Source organism: Benincasa hispida, chromosome 8 (assembly GCF_027475165.1).
Source record: "Benincasa hispida cultivar pf3 chromosome 8, pf3_genome.v1.1, whole genome shotgun sequence".
NCBI classification, from domain to species: domain Eukaryota; kingdom Viridiplantae; phylum Streptophyta; class Magnoliopsida; order Cucurbitales; family Cucurbitaceae; genus Benincasa; species Benincasa hispida.
In genome coordinates this window covers 16237589-16254047 of record NC_143485.1, presented here as the reverse complement: position 1 = coordinate 16254047, position 16459 = coordinate 16237589, and the positions used below count along the sequence as shown (strand labels likewise).

General features: G+C 32.4%; 1 protein-coding gene across 4 annotated transcripts; it reads right to left on the bottom strand.

Annotated features, from left to right (window-relative positions):
- Positions 1–9269: 9269 nt before the first annotated feature.
- On the bottom strand, positions 9270–16240 carry LOC120082737 (CCT motif family protein). Of its 4 annotated transcripts, XM_090316560.1 has the most exons (4): positions 15648–16231; positions 15042–15182; positions 14046–14103; positions 9270–9709 (listed from the first exon to the last, which is right to left on the bottom strand). In XM_090316560.1, the coding sequence occupies exons 1-3, from the start codon at positions 15963–15965 to the stop codon at positions 14077–14079; spliced, it is 486 nt and encodes a 161-aa protein (XP_090172686.1). In that variant the 5' UTR covers positions 15966–16231; the 3' UTR covers positions 9270–9709; positions 14046–14076. The 4 variants fall into 4 exon arrangements, with proteins under 4 accessions (XP_090172686.1, XP_038893944.1, XP_038893945.1 ...); XM_039038016.2 differs by lacking the exon at positions 14046–14103; XM_039038017.2 differs by lacking the exons at positions 9270–9709; positions 14046–14103 and adding an exon at positions 13094–13915.
- Positions 16241–16459: the final 219 nt, after the last annotated feature.

The window sequence follows — 16459 nt, the reverse complement described above, 5'->3', positions numbered from 1 at the left end:
TGGTTGTTTGGAACCAACAAGATGTATGGACGTCGAAGAGATGGTTGATGGTTGTGATATTCTTACACATTCTTGCACACGATGTCAAGAATCAAGTGGTACGTAGAAACTTTTCAAGGTCTGGTGAGACAGTTTTGAAATATTTCAACGCAGTTCTTAGGGCAGTCTTACAACTTCACACTATTTTGTTAAGAAAACCAGAACCGATCACAAATACATGCACTGATGGAAGATGGAAGTGGTTTTTGGTAAAAAAAAGTACTCAATTTTTTATATGAATACGTCATAAATATGCATGCAACGATAGTTTTTTTTTTTTTTTTTTTTTTAATTCATTCTGATCACTTGAGAGACAGAATTGTCTAAGTGCGCTAGACGACACATACATTAAAATGAATGTTAGTGTCGTCGATCGACCTCGATATAGGACAAGAAAGGGAGAGATTACCACAAGTATGTTCTTGCGGTGTGTGATCAAAATGGGGAGTTCGTCTTCGTTTTGCCAGGGTGGGAAGGGTCTGCAGCCGATTCAAGGGTTCTTGGGGATGCGGTTTCGCGATCGTACGGATTGAGGGTTCCAAAGGGTATTATAATAACCATATGCGTTATTTAAACATGCGTACATGCCACAACACATGTACATGACATTTCGAAACGTGTACATGATATTATTACCTATGTGATACTGGATACCCCAACGCTGAAGGATTCTTAGTGTCGTACAGAAGGGAACGATACTATCTCTTCGATTGGCGTGGAGCAGGAAACACACTGATAACTGCAAGAGAATTTTTCAACATGAAACATTCTTCAGTAAGGAACGTTATCGAGTGAGCGTTTTGGTTGCTAAAGGGGCGGTGGGCTATTCTTAGGGGAAAACCATTCTACCCAATACAAGTCCAATGTCGAACAATAACTGCATGTTGATTTTTCACAACTTGATCACAAGGAAGATGGGAATCGGTGCAATGTTTGACGTGCCCGATGAGGAGAATTCTGCATCAGTTGGTCTTGATGGGGATTGTATTGAATTTGTTGAATCATCAGAGGAATGAGACCAAGTTCAGGGATGACTTAGCGGCTGAAATGTTTACTCAATGGCAAAGAGCTTGATTATTCAATGTTCATTGCTTACTTTTCTTTTACTACTGAATGGAATTTAATTATGGAACATTCCAAGTATGTCGTGAAAATGTTTTGTGCCAAGACTCTTTGTGAACAAGTTAAATTGGAACATATAATTTCAGCATTTTATCCTTTGTTTGTGCATGTGTTTAATTTATTGCATCTTTTCATTCAACAAACGTATGCATGCAGCATAATTGCAGGTAATGGTAAGAGGTCTAAACACGTATGGTCGAAGGTGGAGGACGCTAAGTTTGTGGAAGCTCTATTGTATTTGGTGGATACCGGTTGGAGGTCCGACAATGGGACGTTTCGACTAGAATACCTACAACACTTGGAGCGAATTCATCATGAGAAAGTGCTCGGGTGCGCACTGAATCAGAACACCATTGAGTGCAAGGTGAGGAGTCTGAAGAAACAATGCAACGCAGTATCAGAGATGTTAAGTCAGTCGGGGTTCGACTGGAACGAGGAGTTCAAATGTGTCCAGGTCGAGAGGGAGATTTTCGATCCTTGGGTTCGAGTAAGATTCTAGAAAAAAAAAATGTATGGGTACGTGTTATAATATAAATATTAATAATGTGTATGTGTATCAATGAAGAGTCATCCCAATGCGAAGGGGATGTGGAACAAGCCATTCCCACATTACGATGACCTGTCCACCGTATTTGGGAAATACAAAGCAGTAGGGCAATCAAGTGAGGACCCATATGTGATGACGACGAATGCATTCAGAGAGTTTGAAGATGAGATTCGACTTGGATCACAGGACTGTCACACACCTGAGGTTCGTCAGACAGAATCATCATTGAATTAAGATGAAATAGATGAAGAGCCAGCAGAGTAATCTACAGGTAGAGCGAGTGTACTTGCCGAGTCAACTCGAGGCAGGAAGAGGAGGAGGCCATCATTCCAAGCTGAAATGATCGACATCATGAGATCGGCTGTTGAAATGTAGAGCACACACATGGGTAGACTTGCATCATGGCAAAAGGAGAAGTATGAGCTGGAGTTCGGGCGTCGGAAGGAAGTAGTAAATGCCATATACAACATTGATGGCCTGGATGAGGATGATCAGGTCACCCTTATTGACCTCCTTGTCACAGACATTCAGAAGACAAATTGCTTCCTTGCAGTACCAGAACACGCACGGAAGAGGTACTGCCTCCGTCTACTAGGAAGAAACATGTAGACTGACCACACCCCTATATTTTATTTATAGTTCTTTTGGATAACAGCAAATGGACAATGGACTGTCATGTTGAAAAGAATGATAACTTTTGCATACGTCATGACATGTAATTTTTGTGTTTGTATTATGACACAGATATTATAAGTATCCAAAAGAACATATACTTTGTGAATTTTTTTTTGGAAACGGCCACGTGTTCGGTCGGTTCATATTATTTTTGTGATCTTATGAAAAATGTTACAGTAGTACATCACATTCTCACCATCATAATCAAATGAAAGGTAATTATCCTATGTACAATTTCAATTCCAAATATACTATCCATATTATATGAAAATAAACTGTTTGATATGTGAAATAATAAAGTTAAGTTAGCAAGATTCAATATATATATACCTACAATATACCAATTAGTAATTGGGATAATTACCTTCAATATATATACAAACATTCAATATATATACATACAATATATAATATACCAATTAATCGAGCAGCAATATGAAATAAATTTTGTTGGTATGTTTTACCGATTGAAGAGAATTAGAATTATTATAGTTTTTGAAAAGAATATATGAAAAATAATCTGTTATGTTCTACAAATTGAGATTGTCCAGTTTATGTCATAAATGATTTGAGAAAATACGTGTATATTTGAAAATTAACCAACAATAGCAAAACATAAAACTAAAAAACAAAAGAATGAAATAAAAAAAACAAACAGAAAAAAATATAATTAATCTCATTCACAAAAAACTGCATCAGATCTCCAACTCAACTCAACCTCTGCACAACAAATACAGACAATAATTACCAACTCAACTCTACACAATAAACACAGACAATAATTACCAACTCAACTCAACTCTGCAAACAAACACAAACAATTTAACTCCCCAGATAATTTAACTCTCCAGATAATACCAACTCAACTCAACTCTCTACTTTTATCACATACCAAACCCACCCTAAAAGTATTTTCTAAAAAACAAAATTAAACAATTTTTTTAAATTCAACTTTTTTAACCAGTATATATTGCAATGTCAAGTTTCTTTTTGTAATTAACAATAAATTGACTACATTAACCAGAATGTTATAAAATCATTTTAATTTAGGGAGCAAAATGCTACCAAGCTCATACCCCAAATACCAAAATTGCAAATTTTCCTTCTTATTTTTGTAAAAAGTTTTAATATAGTTTCTATTTTGTTTTTGAATTGAAACTAATTATAGAGATGTTATTGGGGCAAGACAAGGACGAAGATGATGTCCATCACTACCCAAAAACTAAAGTAGTTCTTAAAATAATATTAAAAGAACGTTTTAAAAGAACAAATTGCAAAAAGGTAGTGAATATTACCATTGACAACAATATTTTGATGATGTGTGGAATCTACTAGTTGTTGGAGTTGGACCTAAATCACATATACACGTTGACCTCTAAATAAAATGTGAAATTGGAATGGATTTTACCTTTTAAATCGTTGACTTGATACACTATTTATCACACCCCCTCTCAAATTACCCTTCCAATCTAGAAGGAGATGTGACGACAGCAGGTGTCAACAACATTTTGATGATGCGTGGAATCTACTGGTTGTTGGAGTTGGACCTAAATCACATATACACGTTGATCTCTAAATAAAATGTGAAATTGGAATGGATTTTACCTTTTAAATCATTGACTTGATACACTATTTATCACACCCCCTCCCAAATTACCCTTCCAATCTAGAAGGAGATGTGATGACAGCAGGTGTCAACCCTCTTATAATATCTATTGTCCATCTTTGCCTTTGGGCACTCGCACTCTTGGTGTATCAGTGATAAGACATGCAATCAACTAAATATCCCTCAACAATTTATTCAACAATCTTAAAAACACGATTCATATTATACATATATTTCAAATAGTTAATATTACAAAACCTCCCCTTCTGAAGTTAATTCTTATCTCTAATATGCACATGTTACTTTACAAACTCAACCACCTAACTATTTAAACTCTGAATTCCCTACAGTTTTGGATCTTTGAGTAGCAGACTGATAGATCAACTAGGCTCCAGAGTGTAGACTGCTACCTGGGGAAAGAACGGAAAAAAATGAGTTAAAGCCCAGTGAGTGACATTTAAAACATGTGTCCAAACATAATCATACTCAAATATCAATCTTGTAAACTTTGGGGTTTCTAATTTTAACATCAAGTGTAACATTCTGGAAAATGTTATAAAACTCTGGAAACATCGAATCACATCCACTTTGTTTGGAAACCATCATCCTCTAGCCTCAGTTGGAGGAGAATTATTTTGCTCAATCGCTCAACGTCGAGTCCTTAGTTGGTGTGGAGTAATCTCAACACAACCAACGTCGAATAATACGTACGTGCACGTGGTTAAGCCTTAGATACTATCATTCCTTAGGTATCAGGGGACCCAGATACCTTCTCATAATCCTTCAGTATCGGGTTTTCTCAATAACTAACCTAGATACCTTCTCCTAGTCCTTCAGTATCGATTTTTCTCAATAACTGACCCAAATACCTTCTCCTAGTCATTCAACATCGGGTTTCCTCATTAAAACATTATAAAACCTCAAATTTATTTAAGTATTGAATCTTAAAACATCAAGCATTCTAGTAGCATAAACATCATAAATGTAGAATTACTAAGGAATATCTCAATTCAAGGAATGCTTTGTAAAATATGCTTCCGAGCATTAAAACTCAAGTATGATTAAGAAATTTTATAAGAAAAGCCTACTTAAAACTCATTATAAAACTTTAAGAATAGTATGTTGGGGGAAAACTCTTAAGTAAAGCATGTAATAAGCTTATATCATGAAATCATTAATTCATTTTGAAAAACATGTCACTCACTCTTAACTGGCAGTAACTTTTTTTTCCTAGATTTCCGCTTAGCTTCCCGAGTTCTTCCTCAAATCCCGAGTCTGTACTTGAGTTAGATAATTTTAGGATCCCGTGTTTAGGGCTAAATTAACTTTTGAATATCCTCATGGCCCTAACCTTTGCTTACCAACTCAATAGGTATGAAACAAGCTTCAAACTAACTCAAAACAACTGTTGGATGCAAGGCAGACCTTCCCTAAGTAGTTGGACGCATGACAACACCTTTTGGAACCCTAGATTTCCTCTAATCAATGCATGGACTCATGCATGGGCACATAGCCTCCCCTGATTAACGCATATGCCTTATCCCAAAACCCTAATTTTTCCTTAAACTCTCTTTTTGAGTCTTCTTTGAAGGAAATTTGAGTTGTAAACTGAAATAAAGTTTTCCTGGGGTATTTGTAGGCCCCCAAAAAGGTCCTTATCACCCCTTTTATCTATCAACACATTACACATAGTTTTCATGAAAATCCTAAGTGTCAAGACCATGCAAAGTTCAGCGCAAAGGTCCTTGACACCTACTGTTTGCATGCGAGCTTGAGGTGTCTTCACCATGCAAGTCCAACGCATAGCCCCTCCTGACTTGTCATCCCGCCCTTTTGCATGTCCTATTATGCGTCTACCTCACCCTAGGCTCGATTGGAGCTTCATTTGGTTGAGTCACATACTCCGTTTTGCTGTCAATCCGACCTTGCTCTCCAAGTTTCTAAGTCAATGCGTGCTGACCTAGGGTTGGACGCATGATTCCTTCATCGACAACCCTCTTTGCATTCATATCTCTCTTTTGCACCCATGTTGATGTTTCCAACGGATGGTCCTCTAGGTTTGGTCATATGGTTTCTTAACTAGACCACCAACTTGTCTCCTACTCATGCAAAACTCTCTTATTTGGCTAAAAGCTATAGTATGTTCCCACCTTACCCTTTTTCCTCCTAGGCATGCGTCCAACTAGGGTTCTTGGGCTTTCTTGGTGTAACTCTCTCCTAAGAGTTTGTCTTATTCTTCCATCTTGCTCCTCATAGATCCAAAATGGAATCCACAAGACCTCCTATGCGCCAAACTCTAGTCCTATGCACCCATCTCCAACCTCATGCGTCAATCCTTCTTATTCTTTCTTCTCCCTTAGTTTCTATCTTCTTCTCCAAGCATAGCTTACTCCTTCAAACTCAAGGCATAGCCATCTGTCCTCTTTGTCTCTCTTTTCCCTCCAAGACATGTGTCACATGGCTCTTGATGCGCCCAAAACCCATCTATGCATCCAACCCTTCCCTCATTAGGGTTTTCTCCACTTGTGTTATCCTAGATATCCAACACTTAGCCAATTCCTCTCCTAGAATATCCTATTCGTCCATCATGCCTTCCTTATCCATCCATGATGGTTCTCTATGTGTTCATCCTGTTGTTCAATGTATAGTTCCCTTAACTCACCTCATAGCGTAGCTTCCCACACCACCTAAACATCCAAGTTGTCCAAAAACTCCCCTTGGGATACGTTCACTATGCTTCCATGCGTCCAAGGCTCTCATTCTCTCCTATGTTGTGAGCTCAACTCTTATTCTCATAGCATAGTTTGGACACTTAGCCAAATTCTGGCTTCAAACTATTTTGCCTCTAAAACTTAGAAAGTTTTCTTCCTCCAAAGCATAGTTTAGGTATTTAGTTAAACTTTCCCTTCCAAAGTTTATACCCCAAGCTCTTTTCTACCTCTATGAAAATCCTATGAGGATGAGGGTGTTACACTATTTACTTACACTGTCAGATTATCATAATTGAAAGTTTTTGGTCAATCATACCGGTCCTACAATCATTATCCAAGTTGGTAAGTTCATACTAATGTTCTTTTAGACAAATTATTTAATGAGATTATCATAATGTGATTTTCTCACAATAACCACAATTGAAAGTTAATTAAAAATTTATATATCGTCTAACAATAACTAAATATAAATTTAAGTATTCCCTTTTATAGGTTGGATTGTGAATATCTGTCAATCATAATGAGAACTAACAAAATTATTTATCATTTCATTTGATCCATTGTTTCAACCCAAGACAACAAATTGGTAATTTGTTACATGAAGGACAACTACGAACCCCATGACAATGGAAGAAAATTAGAGGAGCATAAAGCAACAAATAACCCCCATTTTAGGAGAAGCATGATATTATTGGTGAGTTTCAAAAAGGTAATAATTCAATAGTGGCTTCATGTAAGGGGCCTTTGTGTAAAATGCAATCATTATAACACTCATGCATCGCTCCAACCTTTGCTATCCCATAATAATATCTAACTCAATGGTAGATGACATAATAATTAATATGACGAAAAAAGTTGAGGAAATAGCAACAAGATCGGTGCCATTGACTTTTTTCAAAATGATCTCAATTGGCAAGTCAATCGACTTACGATTAGAGGTGAACATAAATAACGTTATATGGAAGCCAAGCAATAGAGACTACCTATCTTATCAAACCATAAGGATATTATACCACTATTTAAATTATAATAGTTAACTATGATCAAACCACTATAATTTAGTTAGTAATTATTATGATTACTAATCATGTCACCTGCTGCTGACATAGAATTTGTATAGTCAAACTCGAAGTTAGAGGTTTGATCTTCCACCTCACATGTTATTAAAAAAAGGATTGATTGGACATATGTCTAAATTAAATAGGTATTTTTGAAAAATATCTAATCCTCTTTTTTTCCTTAAAGGATTGATTGCATAGTTTTTTTTTTTTTATATATATATATTTATTTATTTTAAAAAGGGACAAATGTACCCTAAAAAACAAAATCTAATTAAAATAAATCAAATAGAATTAAAAATAAATTAAATCTCCTAATCTACACTAACAAAACCTCGACTAAATTCCAAGATTTGTTATTTTCAAAAATAGGGAAATACAAAAATTGCACAAAAACACCAAAAATTAAAACCCAAACTAGGTATATGTTAACCTAAAAACTAAAATAAATCAAAATAAAATTACAAAAAAATTAATTCATCAATAATCCCGAACCATAAGCACAAATACGTGGTGAGAAAAAAAAAACCATAATTTATTTTCCAAAAAATTTAGAAAATACCAACAATCAAATCACATACCAAATACAAGGTCGGGATGTTACCATTCTTGCATGGAAGAGCTGAAATTTAAGTGGGGTTGGCAAAAATCCCCGTGAGGTCGGGTCCCCGCCCCGCCCGGTTTGACTGGGGATGGGGTCAAACCGAGGATCCTAATCGTCCCTGGTCGGGGACGAGGAGGGTATCCCCACCCCGTCCCCGTCCCCGTCCCCGTCCCCGCACCAATTAAATTTCTTATATATATATATATATATATATACACACACACATATATTAATTACAAATATTTTTATTTTTATTTTTATATTTATATATAGTAAAAAAGAAAGGTCAGGGATGGGTCCCCGCGGGGATCCATCTCCCTGGCAGGGAATCTCCATCCCCGTCCCCGCCTTACCCCCTGCGGGGATGGGGATGGGGAGTCCGATAATATAAAACCCAATAAAGATCAAATCAAATAATAATCATCAAATACCCCACATGTTTCCTCCGACACTTAATTACATTATCATCACACACAATAATATCAAGCCCATGATTCAAACCAACATCCATTCATCCTCATCCCCTCTCCAAAGAAGAAAAAAAAATATAAACATGCATCCTCCTCCACGGATACACATTTTTTTTATACCTTATAGTTCTGCACAACTTGTTGTTACTATGTGTAGACAATGTATTTGTAGGTGTCAAACCCTTTGAAATAATTGATATAAACCAATATTTCACGAGTTGTCAAGTCATCGTCCCCAGTGCAATTGTCCAATTCACTTGAGTTCATCCGATTTCATTGTAGTTCATCTTATTCCAACACGACAAACAAATGGGGATGAAAACTTTCCTCGTCTCTACCTATGACGATCCCAGCATCACAATTCCATTTGTCTAAATTATGGAGTAAGCGGGCTTCTAGATGTGGTATTTTGTTAGTGATTCATTCGAGTCTGTGGCTTGTTAGATGAGTTTGAATTTCAAATTTCCAGATGTAGAAAGAAGTGTAAATAGCATATAAGCTACTAATACATTTACAATTATAAGGTACCAAAAACATGTGTAATTGTAACCTTATATAAGCTACTATGGTAACTACTTAGTATCGCATCTTGAGAATTGTAACCTTCCCATGGCATATAAGTTACTAATACGTTTTTTTTCCACAGCAAGTTTGCCACTAACTATAATAGCATTGGCTGCTAAAATTTGCCCTTTTTAAATGCATTTCCCTGGTGAACCTGGAATTTTTGCTGCATACAAGTATTTTTGTTAGAACGTTTATACGTAACTAATGGAATTCTTCGTATAAATGGTCTTTCCCCATGTTCGGTTATAGTGGCAACCTTTGAATCTCGAGCCGCTTGACGTTCCAACCCAGTGCTAGTTAGATATAATTGCTACATATTTATACATAACATTCAAATTTGAAAATATTTATTAAAAAAAAAAAAAAAAACAAAAACTTCATAATAGCATAGCAGATAATAAATTAAAAATAAAATAAAATAAAATAAACAAAGTTTTCTTATTTTAAACGCCTTGTGATGTTACCGGGAGTAATTGTTATAGCTTGTTTTTAATACTCAATGACTTGAATGAGCCAAGCCTCTACAATTTCAGAATCTTTTTGTCGAATGGCCTTTTCTCTTTGATCGGAATAGGTTGGTAAGCTCTTTCCTTTAGAACCGTATTTGAGAGTTTTCTACCTTATACGGCTCAATCAATTCTTTTATTGTCCCATATTTTCAAAAATTTATCATATGTAACCTAATTGAATGAAATTTTTCATAGATCTAGCGTATTCTTTTTTTCGAGTTAAGAAAAAAATGTTAATTATATAAATTATATAAATTTTCCACCCATAGAGCTTCCTTCTCATTTCGAAAATGGCAATGCCATTTATTAGCATCCGCCTCGGCGTTACCGAGCTTCAAATCTATGGGCGTTGTTCTTCTTTCCCGTGGGTTCGTCCATCAGTCCCTGATTCATCTCGTCGGCCCCAACTACACAGCATATATATTCTCCCTCCCCTACAATTGACCCCACTACCAATACTCTTGTTCAAGAAATTCCCAGTTATTGATTTTTTTTTTTAAATAATTATGATGGCCGTTGATTTCAGTGAAAATATCAAATCTTTAATTTTCAATTTTTTTTTAAAAAAAAGATAATATCTTAAATAGAATATTCAAATACCTACCGTTTCCAAATACACCCATAAAATAAGTAAACTCAACTCAATTGTTTTTTCAAACACAAATAATCCTTATTAAACAACGAATCCATCCTAATTCAACTGTTTTGGATTAATCGAATCATTTATTTAAATTTTTATTCTACAAAGAAGTAAAATGTTAATATATAAAAAATTTATTTAATTATTTTCATATTGAATTAAAATTAACACCTCAATTTCAATTTATTTGATGAAATTTTTTCATTTTTTTAGGAGTTTTTGAGAATAAATTATCCCAAAAAATAATTAAATTGAATTAACTATATATTTAGTTGTACCAAAGGTTAAAAAATTTATAAATTTTAAAGTTAATAATAAGTTCGGGTTATTTCAAATAAATCTATAAACCAATCCCACCCATAAAATTTTCATTTATTTGAATCCAAAATTGATAATCCAACCAAAATTACATTTTTCAAGTCATCAGATTTTTTTGAACACCCCTAAAGATAGAGGCGGATTCACATACAACGAGGGTAAAAGTGGAAATTGAATAGTTATAATTGGCCCCATCCCATTCACGTTTAGCCAGTCTTCAGAAGGAAAAAGAAAAAAGAAAAAAAATTATGGATGTTCCTAGTGTGACCCACTTTTGATGAGAACTGGGAGGATGGACAGACTTTTTCTTATATATCATTTTGATTAGGTCTAATTATTAATTATTATTTTTTGTTTTCAACCTTTCATATTTAACTCATTTTAGTTAGATATCTTGTTTAATTTTTAAACTAATACATCATTTGGTTTAATTCCTAATTTCATGCAAAAAAAAAAAAAAAAAGAAAAAAAATTAACAAGAATCTCTAGTTTTAAAGCTACATTCATATACTCATTGATCCAAAAGAACAAAATATACATTATTATTTCAAAGTATACCAAATAATTCATGAAAAATCAATAGTAATGACTAAAACACATATGTATATTTCTTCAATATTAAGCTGAAAAATTAATTTATATTTTTATAAAAGCAATAAAGGGATGCATGATAAGGAATGGAGAGCTCTCCCTAAATCTCCATATCTTTGAGGACCCAAAAATTAAAAGCATATGATAATTGTGAACAATTTATTTCCCCCTGATTCCTGAATCTCATTAATGTGAACAAAAATCATTATAGCTCTTCCACTTTTGGCTGTTTTTTGTTAGGACCACCAAAAGTAATTAGAAAAACCAAAATGAAATAAATAAATAAATAAAGGTTGCAATGAAAACAACTCCAAAATATCTTACATTTCCCTTTCAATCACATGGAGGGAGTTCATTGCTTTGCCTTACTTCTCTTCTCACTGCTCACTATTAACTAGTTAAATTTTTTTTTGTAATTTATTTTAGAAATAATTCAAAATACTTGAAGATTTGTTGCTCTAAAAAGATAAAGTTAAATTTTGGTTAAATTATAAATTTTATCTTTCAATTTTTCAATATTTTAAAATTCACAAATCTACCTGATCAACACAAAATTTAAAGTTTGAGATTTTATTAAACACAAACTTTAAATTAACCTTAATATCTACTCTTAAAAAGGCTTCCACAACACAAGTCCTTAAACATATTCATCCCTTTGGGCAAGAAAGTGTTCTTTTTTTTTCTTTTTTTTTTTTTCCGACAATTGGTAGCCAAAGAATTGAATATGTGACATGGAGATTGATAGTATAAATTTTATGTCAGTTGAGCTATTTTTATTTTGCCAAAAGAATTCTTATTTAATATATGGTATTAAATGTTCTTCCTTTTTATTTTCTCCATCTCTCAAACAACTTAGATTTCTAAAATATTTTTAAAATTCACAAATCCCCCCATCAACACAAAATTTAAAATTTGGGTTTTTATTAGACACAGAATTGAAGACAAGTGGGCCTATTAGACATAAACTTCAAATTTCAAAGACTAATTAAGCTTGTAATGTAACTTTAAAATTTACTCTAAAAAAAAACCTTTCAACTACAAAACTCTCTAAACTATTCAATTACTTGGGCACGAAAGAATTCTTTTTTTTTTTTTTTTTTAATACTTTGTGAAGTAGAGGATCAAACCTCTAACATCAAGATTGATAATATAAACTTCATGTTAGTTGAACCATATTTAAGCAAAAAAATTCTTACTTAATACATGGTATGAATTTTGTTTCTCTATCTCTCAGACAACTTAATTTCTAAAATAGAAAATGACCAATTCTTTCATAGAGAGTATTAAGTGGGGAATTTTACGGAGATAAAAATTTAAATGGGGTGGGGACGGGGACGAGATGTCATTTCCGACCTTGTCCCGTGAACATATTGTTTGTGAAAATAATATAAATATTTTTCAAGTTCTTCGTTCTCTTATATGAAGCTATAATGATGTATTTATAGGGAGAATGAGATAAAGTTTACCTTTTCCTCTTATAATAAAAGTGAGATAAATATTTTCTAATCCTAATAAATTAGGCTTTGATATGATTAAATAAATCTATTTTATCTAGTGTTTATCTTCTCTTTTATCTTCTTTTTTATTTTTATTTTTTATTCAAATTCACCCACAACAAAGTATATTGTACCAACCATTATAAGAATAAAACTTTTGGAGTTCAATTAATAAATCTCAACTCCCATGGTACAAAAATTCATGCCATTTAAACTTGCCTCTCAAATTGTATATGAACTTACCCAAATTTCCTCCAATGAACCACTATTTAAATACAAGTTAAGAATCATCAAAATTTATCATCTTAAATTTAAGGAAAAATTACAATGTTTTAATTCTCGAATTTGGAAGAATATATGCATTTGGTTGAGTTTTTAAAACATACTTTTTTTTAATCTAGAATGTTTTAGAATAAGTACATTTGATTTATAAGTTCTTTGATTACATGTTTTGAGTCTAAGTTTTTAAGAGTTCCAAATATATCTTAATTTTCGAGACAACACGTAATTTAATATATAAAAAAATTACTATAAATACCTTTTAAACTTTTAAAAAGAATTAAGGTACTGAAAAGATATATTTAGAATTTAGAAACCAAATGTATCATTCTACAAAACTCGAGAATTAAAAATGTATATTATGAAAATTCAAAGACCAAACATAGATTCTTCAAAATTCAAAAGACTAAAAAAGTAATTTTCGTGAAGTCCACCAAACCCAACCCAAAAATGGGATAAGAAAAAGAAACATTTAGATCAAAGAGCTGTCTAAATCTGCTGTCCAAACACCTTCTTAAAGGTGACGGACAAGACCTATTGCTACAATTTATGCTTTCTTGAGGGACTGATTAGCAAAAATGGCATATAAAATTTTTATGGTCAATTCAGAGTGTATCTTTAATGGCAAGTTGCTGTGTTTTGGTTTGGAGAGGCCCACGACAATGAAATCCACAGAAAAAGTTCTGAATATCACAGATGTGAAAAAAAGTGCATAAAATTTGAGATATTTTCATGAAGAAGAAGAGAATGAAGAAAAAGTATTCACATATAGAGAGAGAAAAAAAAAAAAAAAAAGGGAAAAGTTGGAGATACTTTATTTTGTTGAGATATTTTTCAACTTTTTTCATTCAACAGTCTTCACAAAACGCCCCTGTGAAATAAAAACACCTCTTGTTTGAGAACGAAATTTCAAAATAACTCGTTTCATAACCATTTCATTTTTAGTTATCCTCTCTTTCATTTTGTAACCATTTTATTTTTTAGCATTTTTTGTTTCGAATAATTAAGTTTATAATCACTATTTCTATCGACACCTTTCTTACTTCTTTACCTACATTTTTAAGCATTATTTTTAAGTTAAAATTTTAAAAATTAAAAACAGTAGCTTTTGAAATTTTGCTTAGATTTTAAATGTATTTTTTAGGAAGTGGAAAATTTACTAAAAAAATTTGTGTGGAAACAAGCATAAATTTCAAAAATAGAAAATCAAGAACAAAACAATTATCAACATGGGCCTTGATTTAGAGCATTTTTTTTTTCTTTTTTTCTTTTTTTCTTTTTTTTTCTTTTCATTTTAAGTTTATAAACACTATTTTCACCTATAAGTTTCATTTTCTTTTATTGAATTTACACCAATGTTTTCAAAAACAAAATCAAATTTAAAAAACTAGAAAAAAATTTTAAAAAAAAAGTTTTTGTTATTAGAATTTGACTAAGAATTAAAAAAAAATCAAGAAATATGAAAATCATAGTAGGAATATCTAGAAGAAACCAAATATAAATTTCAAAAATTAGATACTAAAAAGAAAAATCGTTAACAAATAAAACAAAGTTTTTAATTTTTAAAAATCAAGTTTATATGGTCACTTGTTTTCTCCTTTTATTATCTACTCTTTAAAAAGCCTTCAACAACTGAGTTAAAATCCAAAAACTTAATAATAATAATAATAAATTTTAGAAAAAAAATTGTATTTTTAAGAAACGTGAAAAAAGTTAATCGAATAAAAAAGCATATTTTATAAAAAAAAAAAATTAAAATGGTTATCAAAACAGTTAAACTGTAAGTATTAATGAATGAAAATGATTCACCTTTATTCTGGGCCTTTTCTCAGCATTGAGCTTACGAACTTGGTATCTTATCTTCTTGGAGAATAATCTGGTGTGACGCTTTTCCTTGTACCTCAGCACCCTTCTTGTTCTTTCTTCCTCCATTCTTGGAACCTCTCCCATCTATTTATTATTATTCAACATTATTATTACACTAACCTTTCAAATATTTTAATATATATAAATATAACTTTGTTTAAATTTTAGACTATTTCATTACTCCCCTTACCCAATCTATATCACTCTATATTAAAACACTAAAATACATTCTTTTTTAACATGTGAGTGGAGAATCGAACATCAAATTAATAACATAAGTTTTATGTCAGTTTAACTATATTCATGTTGACATATACTACAAATTTTCTTTGTTAATTATGTGTTATCCATTTTCCTTTTTTAGTACGCATTGTGTTTTATTCATTAATTAAATGTAAAAGGAAGACATGATCGTAATTATAACAAGTAAAATAGTTGACTTTCAAGCCAACATAACCATGGTACAACAATAGACAAAATATTTTCTATAATTATAAGAAAATAAGCATAATTTGTAAAAACTAACAGATGTTTAACGCAATAACTTACATAGGGGTCGTGAGTTGCATCGTCGGTAAGAGAAGACGCGGCGGCGGCCCAGAGAGATCCACGGTCGGACCATGCTTCCAAAACCTCTTCGTAGTTAAGATTTAAGTTCAAAGAAATCTTGTTCTTGTTTTCCATAAAGGCGCCGTCGTGGAAATGATAATCCGGCTGCTGCAGCGGCGGCCGCGGTGGGTTTTCTTCATCGGTGAGCTCAAAAAAGGCTTTAAAATCGTCTTCCCAAATGGAATTAGGAACTTGTTGTTCATCTTCTTTCTTTGGGCTCTTCACTAACCAACTAAAACCCATTTCTCTCTCTTCCATCAATAAAAACCCTTTTCTCTACTTGGGAGCACCTTTATTAATTCCAATATATATGTGCGCCATCTTATTTAAATGCTTTATTTTTCTCTCCTCCAAAAAGTGTTCGTATCTTTTTTTTAAGAAAAAGAAAAATATAGTTGAACTATATATTTGAAAATTTTTCCTATATTACCGGAGTACATCAACATGCTTTTAAAACTAGAACTAAACTGAAGTAGGATCTACTAATATTAATGTGGAACGAGTTCATTAACATATATAAAAATAGACTTAATATTTTCTATACTATAGAAGTGGGATCTACTATATATCGTTTACTTTTTTCTAATATTGATTCAACGCTTCAACTTTAACATACAACAATTTAAGGTTGAAATTTTTTATTTGTATAAATAAAGTTTACAAAAAAGTATGTATATATTTTCCCCTATTGATTATTACTTTGTTTTATTGGTTTCATCTTTAGGATTGTTTTCAAATTTCGAGCACAATTT

Excerpts from the sequence above, each read along its gene's own strand:
- LOC120082737 (XM_039038016.2), bottom strand. The coding sequence starts at position 15,965 with ATGGAAGAGAGAGAAATGGGTTTTAGTTGGTTAGTGAAGAGCCCAAAG. Across the intron at positions 15,183-15,647 it reads ATGCAACTCACGACCCCTAT|ATGGGAGAGGTTCCAAGAAT; the intron begins GTAAGTTATTGC and ends AATAATAAATAG. Across the intron at positions 9,710-15,041 it reads AGAAAAGGCCCAGAATAAAG|CAATTATATCTAACTAGCAC; the intron begins GTGAATCATTTT and ends ATAAATATGTAG.